The sequence below is a fragment of the Neophocaena asiaeorientalis genome, unplaced genomic scaffold, assembly GCF_003031525.2.
Source record: "Neophocaena asiaeorientalis asiaeorientalis breed wild unplaced genomic scaffold, Neophocaena_asiaeorientalis_V1.1 scaffold35, whole genome shotgun sequence".
NCBI classification, from domain to species: Eukaryota; Metazoa; Chordata; class Mammalia; order Artiodactyla; family Phocoenidae; genus Neophocaena; species Neophocaena asiaeorientalis.
In genome coordinates, this window is record NW_020172984.1 from 1,518,297 (window position 1) to 1,532,596 (window position 14,300).

Consider the following 14,300-nt stretch of genomic DNA (forward strand, 5'->3'; position numbering starts at 1 on the left):
GTCCCCTGCATCGGCAGGCGGACTCTCAACCACTGCACCACCAGGGAAGCCCCTATGACAACATTTTTAATGATATGCTTGGTTCAGTTTTCACTGCAGTAGATCATTAACAATGACTGCATATTTTAGTTACAAGGTTAGCATAAATTCCATCTACAAAATATATTTTCCTGCTTTTTATTTCTTAAAGAAAAAGTTTATTGAAATGTATGATGATGGCATTTTACTATAGCTTCACTTTTACAAACCTAGGGCATATAAAAATCATGAAACGAGGTGGTTTTCATCACTTAAGAAATATTCCCATGAAAGTACCTATTCTTAGGGTTGTCTTGTTTATCAAAGCAAAATAAGGACCTCAGTTACATACTCATATTCCTTCTGATAAAAAAAGTTTTGTGATTTTACTTACAATATTTTACCCTCTTTATTTTCCCTCTTATATTTTCAAAATAGCTATAGAAAACATGCATCCTTTTCCAATAAGGATAACACACAATGAAATATTAAATAAAAACACATAAGGTAGCATCAGACAGTTGGGGTAAAAAAAGAGACTGAAGTATTAGGAGTTTAGTTTAATGTAAATTCAAGTTCTGCCAATTTTACCTGGCAGTGATTTCAGGTCTGTGATTCTTCTGGCACATTTTAATAACCTACATTCTCCTTACTGATCTTTTAACTGGAAATCTCAATCCAGTTAATTGTCATTACTCACGATAGTTATGTTCTACAGTCTCCGTGAATACTGTATTAGTGAATACTGAACCATTGCTCCTGGGGGAAATACAGAATTAGGTTCCTGCAAACCTCTGACCACAACATTCATTTTCATCGGTTGATCAGTACATAATCTTGTTTTGTGTGTATTTCTGTTTAAAGATACCTTGTGTGTATTATTGATTCATTAACATTGAGCTCACAGCCAACTCATGCCAGAAAGAAGCTTATCTAACTCACGTGTTTTCTCCAGAAACAGTAAACAGCACTTCAACACTATGCTTGGGGGCTATTTAAACAGCAAAGCACCAACAAAATGCACAAAAATGCAAAATGCATGGTACTATATAGACCGTGAGGACGATACTCAGGCATAGTATAAGAGCTGAAACAAGCAGGCAGAGTGGCCCCTTGTTGGACCTCAGGTGGGAACATTTTTGACTCCAATTTTTTTCTCTGCCCTGTGCATGTCTGCAAATGACTAGGAAAGTGCCAAGAGTATGGGGTTACAAATCTTAGTGAGTAGGCAGATTTGCAGGTATGGAATTTGTGAATCATGAAGATTAACTGTATAAGCTTTCACCATTAGTGAAAACTATAAAACTATCATTTTTTTAGTTGTCATCCTTGTTGCTTTTATGTAATAATTTATAGTGACTTAATCATGGCAAAAATGAACTAAAGGAGTAGAGAAATGGTTAGTCCTGAAAGCGAACCAAATGAGGATATTTGTGCTTTTTTGATTGTTGAGAAAAGTAAAATATAAGATTCTCTGAGATATTATAAGATTCTTTTTTTTTTTTTTTTTTTTTTTTTTTTTTGGATCGGCAGGCAGACTCTGAACCACTGCGCCACCAGGGAAGCCCCAGGATTCTTTTACTGTTACTTCTCGTTAAATGTCTGCAGGTCAGATGCCCGGTGTCACAGTTCCTCTCTATTGTAAATGAAAAGTTCTCAAAAACAAGGATGTAATCCTTGGCTATTGCTATTGGGTTGAGTGTCAGTCAGCATGTGAATCTTCTGGAAAAATGCCCTCCTGAGTCTTTCATCTTACTAGGAATTTTTTTTTTGCATCCATTCATTTATTCATTGGTTTATCCATTCAACACATTTTTTTTCTTTAACATCTTTATTGGAGTATAATTGCTTTACAATGGTGTGTTAGTTTCTGCTTTATAACAAAGTGAATCAGTTATACATATGTTCCCATATCTCCTCCCTCTTGCATCTCCCTCCCACCCTCCCTATCCCACCACTCTAGGTGGTCACAAAGCACCGAGCTGATCTCCCTGTGCTATGCAGCTGCTTCCCACTAGCTATCTATTTTACATTTGGTAGTGTATATATGTCCGTGCCACTCTCTCACTTCGTCCTAGCTTACACCTCCCCCTCCCCGTGTCCTCAAGTCCATTCTCTACTTACTAGGAATTTTGATGCTATATCTTACCAGGACTCCATGTGGTGATTACCTTTTTTTTCCCATTTATTTAAATGTCTAGATTTTTCATGTTCTTTGGGGGTATTAGGCTCTATTCCAAAAATATTTGTATTCCAGCACTATTTTTTGTTATAAATGTACATATTCTTATGTGTGTTTATACCACAGATTTAAGCAAAAGTGATCATTTATTTTTAGTAACCAGAAAGAGCAGATATTAGGATTGAGGTATAGAATTGTTATTAAAAAGACTTATTTCTAAAACAGATGGTTTTATAGGGCTTTGTTAATGTTTGACTACTGTTCATATCTCTATTATCATATGGAATTTGAAAAGTGATTTATTTTTCAGGGTGTTTCATTGACTTCCTCTTCCTGATATATCATGTATGCTGATAAAAAATAAAGCTACTTTAAAATAAAGTGCTATATTAAAATACATCCCTGAGCCCAACGCGGCCTCCACAAAACCCTGCTTTAAATCCTACCAGGTTCAAACTAGTCCACTGTGCTCCATTTGTTTAACTGGCTAAAGTGTCAGAGTGTTGCAGCAGATGATTTTTGTTTCGCTCATGTTGCTTCATTTTTCTGAAGGGCAGGGATGTGTTTGTTGTGCCAAGTTCTTGAAAAGCAAGCAGACTTGTCAGCAGGGTTGTGGAGGGTCCCCGGGATGTCGTGAAGGAGCGGCAACGTGTAAGCGGGTGATAATCGAGCCACTGCAGACCACTTAAGACGTTGTCTGAGCTATTGATGATACAGGCACTGTAGAACTAGGACATGTTCTGCATCTCTCTCTTTTTTTTAAAATAAATGTATTTATTTATTTTTTTTTTTGGCTGCATTGGGTCTTCGTTGCTGCACGTGGGCTTTCTCTAGTTGCGGTGAGCGGGGGCTACTCTTCGTTGTGATGCACGGGCTTCTTATTGCGGTGGCTTCTCTTGTTGCGGAGCATGGGCTCTAGGCACGCAGGCCTCAGTAGTTGTGGCTTGCAGGCTCTAGAGTGCAGGCTCAGTAGCTGTGGCTCGCGCGCTCTAGAGCACAGGCTCAGTAGTTGTGGCGCACGGGCTTAGTTGCTCCGCGGCATGTGGGATCTTCCTGGACCAGGGCTTGAACCCATGTCCCCTGCACTGGCAGGTGGATTCTTAACCACTGCGCCACCAGGGAAGTCCCTATGCATATCTCGTGGCCTGCTGTTGGGAAGATAAGAACTCTTGTACTCCAAAGCCAAGAAAGAGTAATACGGGAATCAGTTGGGTGGTACCTAATCCCTGTTTTATTTAACTAGGACTCTTCTCTGTGTATGTTCTGAGAGATGGGAAGACAACTTAAAGTCCCATGTAGTTTGCTTTAGCATTCTGTCGGGGACCTGTACAGACACTGAGAGATTCTTCCCTCCTGTGTCTCTCCACCTTCCTATAAGCTGATCTTTCCTGCCAGGCCACAATCCCTGGCAAGGAAGAGAAAGACCACAGGTTGCAAAGGAAGAATTCCTAACACATAATTAAAAGTTGTCTCAAGTTTGGGGCTGAGAGTTAAGAGAACTGGACTGTAGTTTCAACTTTGCCCTTAATTAACTGGTTGACTTTTGATGAATTGCTTCCCCTTGAACCTCCTCATGTGTGAAATGAGGGATTTGGACAAGGTGTTCTCTTCAGTCCCTTGTATCTCTCATGTTCTGTGGTTCTGTGATTCTTTCTTTGTTGAGGCTGCTACCAAAATTGTACCATCTTTTAAGTCATATATACTATCATTGAAGACCACTGTACACTGCGTTTATCACTGGGCAACTAACTTGCAGTACATAGTGGTCTCACTCGTGGACATTGAAACTTAATGAATATTAAGATTTTAGCATTATATATCGTAACAGAACTGTGTATAGTATTAAACCTGTCAAAATTAAACAGCTACTGACTTTGTTTTCTTTTACCTTTTGAAATCTAAACATGGAATTTAATACCTCTCAAAGATATTGTTGGCATGAACTTTTGGGAAAAGCTTTACCAACCCAAGAGTTGAGATTAAGTTTCTTTGTCTTCCCTAGCTGAGTGCTGCATGCATTAAGAGACTTGTGCTTAGGGATGGTAACTTTGGTGGGGGACTTAACTCACAGCTTTATTGTGAGTACTATGCATTGGTAGATTAGTTAGAAAGCCTTTGGCTACATTTACCAGAGATCCCAACTCAAACTAGCTTAAATAATAAGGGAATTCATGGCTCATAACTAAATACAGAGGAAGGATGGGTTTCAGGGTCAGTTCAATCCAGGGTCATAGGTTCTGCTTCTCTGGAATTCCAGAATTGCCTCGGCAGTACCGTCCACTTATGTTGGCTTCATTTTCAAGTTGTGTTCTCATTGTATCAGAATGCTTATAGCACTTTTTTGTTTTGCATTCACATGCTACAACATGGGGGTTTCTCAACCTTGTGCTGTTGACATTTGGGGCCAGATAATTCTTTGTTTATGGGACTCCTGTGCGTTGTAAGATGTTTAGCAACACCCCTGGCCTCTACTTACTAGATGCCAGTAGCACCTCAGCCCTGAGTTATGATAATGAAAAATGTCTCCAGACATTACCAGATGTTTACTTGGTGGGGTTGGGGGATGGGGCAAAAATACCCTGGTTAAGAACCACTGATCTAAAGGAAGACAGATCATTTCATTAGGTGGTTGTCTTAAATGTGTTTCCTAATAGACCCCAATTCCCCCCTCTTGCCTTACTGGCTCAGCCTGGATCACCCCCTCCCTCCTGACCCCATCACCCATGAGGGGTTGGAACTTCTTTCCACTAATCAGGCCCACCACTGGAGGTACGGGTAGAATCAACTTCCCTGAAGCTGTGACCTCTTGAGGAGGGTGAGTGCTTCAGTAAAGTCGGCGAGAGTGTTGGAAGCTGGGTGGGAACCCAACAGTGTCCGTGACCTCTGCATTCTAAATTTGTCTTTTTTTTCTTCCTCTCAGTGAGGACTATGGAAAGAACTTTAAGGATATTACAAATCTCATCAATAACACCTTCATTCGGACTGAATTTGGCATGGCTATTGGTCCCGAGAACTCTGGGAAGGTGAGACTCATTCATACATATACAAAGCTGTGCATGATACCATATACAGGGCTGTCAGATGTTGGTATTTGAATGATCCAGTGGTACACAGCAATATATTTAGTTTACTATTACTGTGTTTTAAAAATTAAACATGATTTAATACTGATCACAAAAGAATGGAATTTAGCACACAGATGCTTTTTTTGGACCCTGTCCAAGAGGCACCAGAACTCTTCATAATTGTGTGGTGGTTATTTAGCATTATAAGGTATACATCTTAAGGCAACATTTTAGTCTTTGGGGAAACTGGCTAATCTCAAACTGACCAGGCTCAGCTTCATAGATATAATGTACTGGCTCAATTCAGGACAGTATTTTTTGATAAGACTAATACTTGAAGGAGTAGAGTGTACCAATTAATCTGTTTTTTTAACTCTTCTTACTTTTGGAACTAAAATTTTCTTAACAAATGTCTGGTGAAAATGGTGCAAGAACTTCCTGTAGTTTCATAGTATTATACCCTGATGCTGAAATTCCTTCTCCCTAATCAGGTGATTTTAACAGCAGAAGTGTCGGGAGGAAGTCACGGAGGAAGAATCTTCAGGTCATCCGATTTTGCAAAGAACTTTGTTCAGACCAATCTCCCTTTTCATCCTCTGACTCAGATGATGTATAGTCCTCAGAATTCTGATTATCTTTTAGCTCTCAGCACTGAAGTAAGTTAGGTGAAGCGCTTGTCTTGCCTTTTGCACTTTTATAGCCTCAAAATATACTGTCTTAAAACGACCCTGTAGGTAATGCTTTTTATGTTGGACTGTTTTCTAGTGACTTCTTATGGTATGAAGTATGTATTTTTTGCATTTTTTCCTATATGGTAAAGGGCACAATTTTCATGTGCTATGTATTCCAGATAAGTATGATGTCTAGTTGTCATTACAATTTTAAAAAATTGAACAGATATGTGCTGTTGGAGTAATGAACTAGAAAACAGTTTAATGTAATCCTTCTTGTTCTACAGGGGACAAGCATACATTGTCAAACTCCTAATGATGTTATTGTTCCTTTCCTATGCCCAAACCATATATTTATAATTTTTTTGTTTAGGTCCTTGGTATAAAAGCCTGTTGATTTCTGTGTTTGACACCCATGTATTAAATACCCAGAGTCTTAAACCCCTGCACCCGCTACCACATTCCTGTACTCTCCCCAGAAACCAGTGTCCCTCCCTGTCCCTCCTGCCTCTCTTCTGAAAGTTCCCTGAGGAGCAGCTCAGCTTTTCCTTTCCTGGAGGATCAGTCTCCTGTATCATGAATGTTAAGGGCCCAGAGTGGCTGAGTTGCTAGACTATGGTAGTCATAATTGCCCTCTATATTTATGTGGCTGTCTCTCATCTTATTGCTTAGAGTGTGGTCTAATGACCAGCAAACATCAGATAGAAACCCTTGGGACGCTAGTTTAAGATACAAACTCCTCGGCCCCGATCCAGATATAGTATGTTGGTGACTCCTGGTTGCGAGGTTGCTCGTGTTTTTAACAAGCTCCCCAGCTGAGCCTGCACACTAAAACTTGAGAGCTGGTGCCGTAATGACCATTGTGGGGACAGAAATAGGATTATCAAATATAGACAAGTTGGGCTGAACAAACGGATGGCATGGAGAGGAGGAGAAGGGCACTTGGAAGAGAGGTCTGGGTTCTGGGCCTTCTTTGGGCAGATCTTTGAGTTGAGGTGAGGCTGGAGGACTCAAGGAAGGTCAGAGTTAAGCTTAGCCAAAGGAGGCCAGAGGAAGGAAACTTGCCTTCTGGGTAGGCTTTAGATCTTAACGCAACAATTCCTGGGAATTGGCTTTCAGCAGCTTGAGCTGAAGGCCCTTCAAGGGAACAGAGAGACCCTCATAGGAATGGACAGAACCATTGATCTGCCTTTGGCCACCCCATCACAATTATCAAGTATCTTACGCTTATCAAACCAGGCTATCCTCAGGAAGAGGCAGGCACAGTCTGCCTTTATACCTGAAATTGCTTCCCATTAAGGGTAAGTCTGAAGTACAAGTAATCAGGGTGGAGAAGATGGGCCAATTTGTACTAAAGTGCAAATAGGTGATACCAGACCCTTTCCTGTTTCTGAGTAGAATTAGGTAGATTAATAATGCTGGGAGGTGAACATTACCAGAGGAGGAAAAGTTAAAGAAAGAAGAATGGTGGGTGAGAGTGGAGGAGCACTGAAGGTAATTCTGCCTAGATCTGCACCACTTAATTTCAGCTGCACTGGGACACCTCTGTCCCGCCTCCACTGAATCTGGGCCCACTAGGCTCGCGTTGCCCACGTCACTGAAATTGTCAGTCTCTGGTGTGCTTGAAAGTATTGACGAATCCTTCCACTGGCTTGGCTTCATTCCCTTTGTTTTTCTCCTACCTTCTAATGGTTGCTTCTTGGTTTCTTTTTGAAACTCCTTTCAACCTCCCCTTAAATCCCTGCTCATTTTACTCTGAACAGTCTCTTCCACTCTTACCATTGTACTACCGCTGTAATGCGTAAGAGTCTCAAATCCCTGTCTCTGGTCCTGGCTTCTTCCTAGGGCTGCAAATGCCTGTCTTGCTGCCCCTGGGTATCTCTAGCTAGATGTCCCACAGGTCCCTCAAACTCAATCTAAAGCTGACGTCTTCCTTGCTGTGTCTCAGACATGTTCTTCCCTTCATCCTTATGCTGGCTAAAGATTCCACAGTGCTGCTTTCCCCTCACCCAGAATCCCAGAGTGTTCAGCGCTCTCTCTCTCTCTCTCTCTCTCTCTCTCTCTCTCGCTCTCTCTCTCTCTCTCTCTCGCTCTCTCTCTCTCTCTCTCTCGCTCTCTCTCTCTCTCTCTCTCGCTCTCTCTCTCTCTCTCTCTCGCTCTCTCTCTCTCTCTCTCTCGCTCTCTCTCTCTCTCTCTCTCGCTCTCTCTCTCTCTCTCTCTCGCTCTCTCTCTCTCTCTCTCTCGCTCTCTCTCTCTCTCTCTCTCACACACACACACACACACACACACACACACATACACTCCGTCCTGCCCTACAGGAAAAGCCGTCCAGTTCTACGGACTCCAGCATCTAAATTCTTCCTGAGCCTCCTCCTCCCAGCCGTGGTGTCAGGCCTCACTAACTCTTAATGAACTAATGTGGCAATTAGTCACTGCTTTTCCTGCTTCTAGTTTGAACCCTCTGAAATCCATCTTTCCCACTGTCGTCCAAGTATTCCTCTTAAAAAAGTAAAACTAGTTGTGTCATTCACCTACTTCAAGTACCTCATATAAAAGAAAGACCAGATTCCTCAGCATGGCATAGAAGGAGTGCACCCCCAACCCAGCACTGGCTCCTCCTGTCTTCACCTTGGAATGTGTGCTCCATCTGTGTCTGAAGGCTTTCGCTCCCTGCATACACTGAGATGTTTCATCACCTCTCTGCCTTTGCTTGTACTAGTCTATCTTTGTGCAGTGATATCTCATCTCCCATTTGCCTTCTTTTGGTTACACTGCTCATCATTTAAGACTCAGCTGTCTTCTTCACAAACCATCTCTGATGCAGTGTCCCTCCTTTCCCTGCTCTTATCCCAGAGACCATATTTCCGTAACACTTACCACATGTATTGAACTTCCTCATGTGCACCCCTTGTTAAACTGTGGGCTCCTTGAGAACAGGGAGTATGTCGTATTCATCTTTGTATCCCCAGTGCAACGTCTGGTATGGTGCCTGGCACACAGTAGGCACTTCATAAGCATTTGTTATTCTGAACCTACAAGACCCCAAAGGGCCCCCATAAACCGTGTGTGTGTCTGTGGAGCTCAGGAAGCTTGGATGGAATTTCAGTGTGTGTTTTTACTGTCCTGAATGATTGGATATGAGTTATTAAAGGTCATACAAGCAGCTGCACAGGATAAAGCTGGAATTTTGATAAGTCATTTATAATCTTTCAGAATGGCCTGTGGGTGTCCAAGAATTTTGGGGGAAAATGGGAAGAAATCCACAAAGCAGTATGTTTGGCCAAATGGTGAGTAACAGAACATTCCATCTGTGCAGGGCCCTAAACCTTTCCTGACGGTGCTGCCAGAAGTCACAGGAATAAATATTGAGCACTTACTATGTGCCGAGTACTCTTCAGGGTGCCATAAGGGATGCGAGAGAGGGGTATGCCGCAGACCTTGACCTGGAGGAGCTTCTGATTCTTCTGGGAAAGAAGACTTAGTCTCACTAAGTTTTAGAATGTAAAGTATAAAACAAGGCACATTAGTGAGTAGCTGCTGCCTGCAAACGGTTGATTTTATGTAAATGGTGACATCAGTTGCAAGAGCATGAAGTACAGCGTTGATCTGGGGACTTACATACTTCTCTGCACACAGAGCTCTCCTCTAGAGATCCATTTCAGTTACGTGGAATGTAGTGAGGCATCAGGAAGAAAGCTCAAAGAGCTTCCCGACTGCCAGAGTCACACGGTCCGTGCACCAAAATCCATTCACTTCTCTCAGTGCCCCTCCGCAACCCCGGCTTACAGACGATGGAGGGAGGGAGGAGACTCCTACTTGGGAGTCATGTCACCTTTGTTCTAACCTGGATCAGCTGCTAGTCGAGGCTTAACCTCTCTGGGCTTTAGTTTGTTCCTTCTGTGAAAGGAGGTTTGTTTGGGGGATTTGGGGGACGGTTGAGCAAGGATCATGAGCCTTCATACCTCCAAAACTCTGATTAGGCTCAGACCCTCGTTTAGAGCCTCTTTCTTCTTTCTCTTTGACTGATTTCAGCACGTTTGTTGATCTGGTTTCCCAGTTGATAGCAGGTTGCTGCCAGAGGTGGGGCATGTGAGTGTGAACAGCAAGCACAGGCCAGCCTGAGAGTCCACTGCCTGGGAGCCACATGGAGGCAGGAGAACTCTCAGAGTAGGCAGACAGAGAACGCAACGAGATGAAAGGATTTAGTGCTGTGTCAAGAGAGCACACAGGCCTCAGTAACTTCCAATAGGAACACCGTTACCGTTTCATACGGTTGACGTTGACAACGATGGTCCGTAATCCCAAGGAAGAGTTCACTATTTAATGTCCTCTACTTAGGGAGATAGGGAAATGTGTAATATAGACATTGCCAAGTATATCTACCAAAATAAACTATTAAAAATGGTGCTTAAGTAAAGCGTCCTTTTTTAGAAAATGCTGGTTAAATTAGGTTTTTACAGCACCACTGTGGTACACGTGCCACATCTGCTTAATTTTATGTATTTTAATTAATTGTGTTTATATCTTATATGGTCTTATCAGGTAGGAATTTTTAAACTAACAAAGTTAACAAATTATTTCGCTCCTGATAGACCTAAAATACGTAAGGTGTGTTCAAATAAGACTATAATAATTTTGATCATTAAAACTCACCTTTAGGGCTTCCCTGGTGGCGCAGTGGTTGAGAGTCCGCCTGCCGATGCAGGGGACACGGGTTCGTGCCCCGGTCTGGGAGGATCCCACATGCCGCGGAGCGGCTGGGCCCGTGAGCCATGGCTGCTGAGCCTGCGCGTCCGGAGCCTGTGCTCCGCAGCGGGAGAGGCCACAACAGTGAGAGGCCCGCATACCTCAAAAAAAAAAAAAAAAAAAACTCACCTTTACATCTGTATATCAAATCAGCACAGTGTATGCTTTAAATATCTTACAATTTTATTTGTCAGTTATACCTCAGTAAAGCTAAAAGAAATAAATAGAAAACTCATCTTTAAAACTAAAAAGTTATTTTTAAATGGTATTTTATTTTGTATCCTATACAAGATTTTTTACTTTTGTAACTTGTTTCTCTGCATGGTGTCTAAATATAAGACCTGGGCTGCTGGTAACTATTTACTCACCTTTTAGATCTTTGGTTTCTAGGAAGTTACAATCTAAAGCTCTGAAAGAACGTGCTCAGACCCAGCACCCTTTTTAAATTGAGTTACAGTTGATTTACAATATTATATTAGTTTCGGGTGTATAACATAGTGATTCAAACTTCTATAGATTATATTCCATTTATAGTTAAAAAACATTGGCTGTATTCTCTGTGCTGTACAACATATCCTTGTAGCTTATTTATTTCATACATAGTAGTTTGTGCCTCTTAATCTCCCACCCCTATCTCGCCCCTCCCCTCCTCTCTCTCCCCGTTGGTAACCACTAGTTTGTCCTCTGTGTCTGAGACCCAGCACCTTTTGCTGGTGCTAATCTATAAGTACTATCAAGGTCTGAATCTAGTTCCCTGGAAACTCCCTTTCCAAGTTAGAATTTAAATAATTCAACCTCTGACCTAGTTGTCTATTTGAGGTGAAAGAACTAAATTATTTAGTTCATGCAAAGCATTGAACTAGGTTCTAAGGGGAAACAACAAAGCATAAAACTTAGTACCTGCCCTGAAGAACTCAGTAGTGTAGTAGGAGAGCTAAGACAAACACTATGCAATTAAAATAGCCAAACAGGAGGCAAAGGAGTGCCACGTGGCGGACACAGAGTAGCACAGGGCTCTTGCACTGGGTTTCTCAACCACAGCACTAATGATGTTTGGACTGGACAGTTCTTTGTTGCAGGGGGGAAAGCCTGAGCATTGCAGGATGTTTAGCAGCATCCCTGGCCTTTCCCCACTAAACAGTTGTAACAGTCCCCCTCCCCCAGTTGTGACAACCAAGAATGTCCCTTGGGAACAAAATCGCCCCTGGTCGAGAACCACTGCTCTTAGAAGTTTGCACCAAAGAAGGCTTCCCGTTAGAGTGACAGGGAACGCTTCATGGAAGAGTTAGATTTTCACCTGGAGCCTGAAGATTGGGAGGGTAAGATTTGGTCACACGAGAGAAAAGTGTTTTAAGAAGGAAATAAAGCAAATATGAGCAAATGCAAGAGGCAGGTTTGGAGAGTGTAAGGAGACCAGTTTGACCGGCTGGAAGAGTTCACATAAAGAAGTAGTGGCGTGTGGAAAATGCCTGGGGCCAGACTGTGGGGACCTTGATGTGAGGCTGTGAAAGAATCGGTGTACAGCATCCAAGAAGGCTGTTTTGGCTGGTACCCATAGGTGACCCTTATTAGACCTGCTTGGAACTAAGTGACTAAGGTTGATGCAGTCTGTTAGCAGTCTTGAACCGTGTCTTTTCTCTGTCTTTGCCTCACTGTAGGGGATCAGAAAACACCATCTTCTTTACCACCTATGTGAATGGCTCCTGCAGTAAGTATATTTTAGTCCCAGAAAAGAGTGTCCTGGTGTCCATTCATGGTAGAATATTCTGTAAGAGGGTTGTAAGAGGTAGAAGCATCAAAGATGTTTCCATTCTCTTGTTATTTTAATAGCTAAAGATAGCTAGCTGTTAGTGATTTTTAAAATCTTGAAAGTACAAACAACCAAGTTTGTACTCTGCCTCGATCAAATAAAAAATGAAGGCTATACACAGAGACAGTATACTTAATTTTAGCAGTGTATTTATATAAAGTAAATATGAAGCTGCAAACAATAACAAATTGAAATGCATAGTGATTTCTGCCAAAGAACATGGATTGTGTTTGTGTAGGTGGAAGCCGCTGGCTTTCCAATCAGCGGCACAGTTTCAAAGCTGAAAGCATAATCTTTCATTTATTCACTCAGCAGACTCATTTCATTTATCCATTCATTTGAGCACCTGCAGTAGTTTGCTAAACACCATTCTCAGGACGGCGAGAACGAGACACCCAAGGCCTGCTCTTATGGAGCCTCAGTTCAAGTAGGGATGTTGGATGATCAACAGGAAAACCGAAACTCAAACAAGACAACTTAAAATACAATAAGATAATTGCAAACTGTGTTGTGAAGAAAGTAAAGCAGGATGCTATGGTGTTTTTATGCAACACTGTACTGGAATTAAGTAAACTGTCTTTCTGTCCAATATAAAACCTCACGTGTATAAAGATAAAACCCAACTGTGAATTTCCTGTGTCTAATTCTATATCTTTTTATATTGTTACCTGATTAACATGCGTAAGATTAAAAATTCTTTTGCTATAAAACTAAGAACAATTCTAAAACAATTGTTTTGAACTAGAGGCTCACAAGTAAGTGAAATTTTAATTAATATTTTGTCTTGTTTAAGAAGCTGACCTTGGGGCACTGCAATTACGGAGAAGTTCAGACTTGGGAAAAAGCTTCAAAACCATTGGTGTGAAAATCTACTCGTTTGGTCTTGGGGGACGTTTCCTTTTTGCCTCTGTGATGGCTGATAAGGTGGGTGTTTGCCTCTTCTCTGTGGGTTCTGATATTTCTGTAAATATGCCTCAAATAGATAGCTTTTACTACATGTACTGATGGAGTTACTTGCCCTTTGCATATTTAATATCACTAAGATTTGGAGGTGATTTTCTTTATAGAGGCTGATTGACTCTTCTGGGCTCCTCTGTACTTTGGCCTATGTCACCAACTGAATTCTGGTATCTGTTTTGGGATATGTAGACCCAGTGTTTGGGCTTTACTCAGACATGGATTCTGAAAAAAGCAATCTACTTGCCTTTATTATTCAATAAAGATAATGGAAATATGTAACATTAATTGAGTACCTGCTATATACTAGGTATGTAGGTTCTGGGAATATAGCAGTGAACAAAACAGATAAATGTCCTGCTCTCAGAGTTTCTATTCAAGTAGGGAGATAGATACTAAACTGATCAATATGATATAATATCAGGTAATGATTAAAGCTGTGAAGAAACCTAAAGCAGAGTGAATACGTAGAAAGAGGCGGGAATTGAAGCAGCGCTGTTTTATTTATTTATTTGTTTGTTTGTTTATTTATTTATTTCGCTGTGTGAGATCTACACTGTGGTGCACAGGCTTCTCTCTAGTTGTGGTGTGTGGGCTCTAGTGCACGTGGGCTCTGTAGTTTGCAGCACACAGGCTCAGTAGTTGCGGCGCACAGGCTTAGTTGACCCGCGGCCTGTGGGATCTTAGTTCCCCGACCAGGGATCGAACCCGCATCCCCTGCATTGGAAGGTGGATTCTTAACCACTGGACCACGAGGGAAGTCCCGGAGCAGCACTGTTTTAGATAGGGTGGTTTGGATAGGCTCTCTGAGACCTGACTGAAATGAGAGCACAGCCGCATGGACATCTAGG

The 14,300-nt window shown here is 41.8% G+C and overlaps 1 protein-coding gene across 1 annotated transcript in view; it reads left to right on the forward strand.

The window, feature by feature from the left end:
• The window catches only part of SORT1 (sortilin 1), a 45,009-nt gene that overhangs the window by 6,446 nt on the left and 24,263 nt on the right, over positions 1 to 14,300 (forward strand). The window contains exons 3-7 of the mRNA XM_024742073.1: positions 5,121 to 5,223; positions 5,757 to 5,921; positions 9,150 to 9,223; positions 12,341 to 12,390; positions 13,289 to 13,416. Of these exons, the coding sequence (XP_024597841.1) occupies positions 5,121 to 5,223; positions 5,757 to 5,921; positions 9,150 to 9,223; positions 12,341 to 12,390; positions 13,289 to 13,416 (520 nt within the window). The remainder of the gene's footprint in view (positions 1 to 5,120; positions 5,224 to 5,756; positions 5,922 to 9,149; positions 9,224 to 12,340; positions 12,391 to 13,288; positions 13,417 to 14,300) is intronic.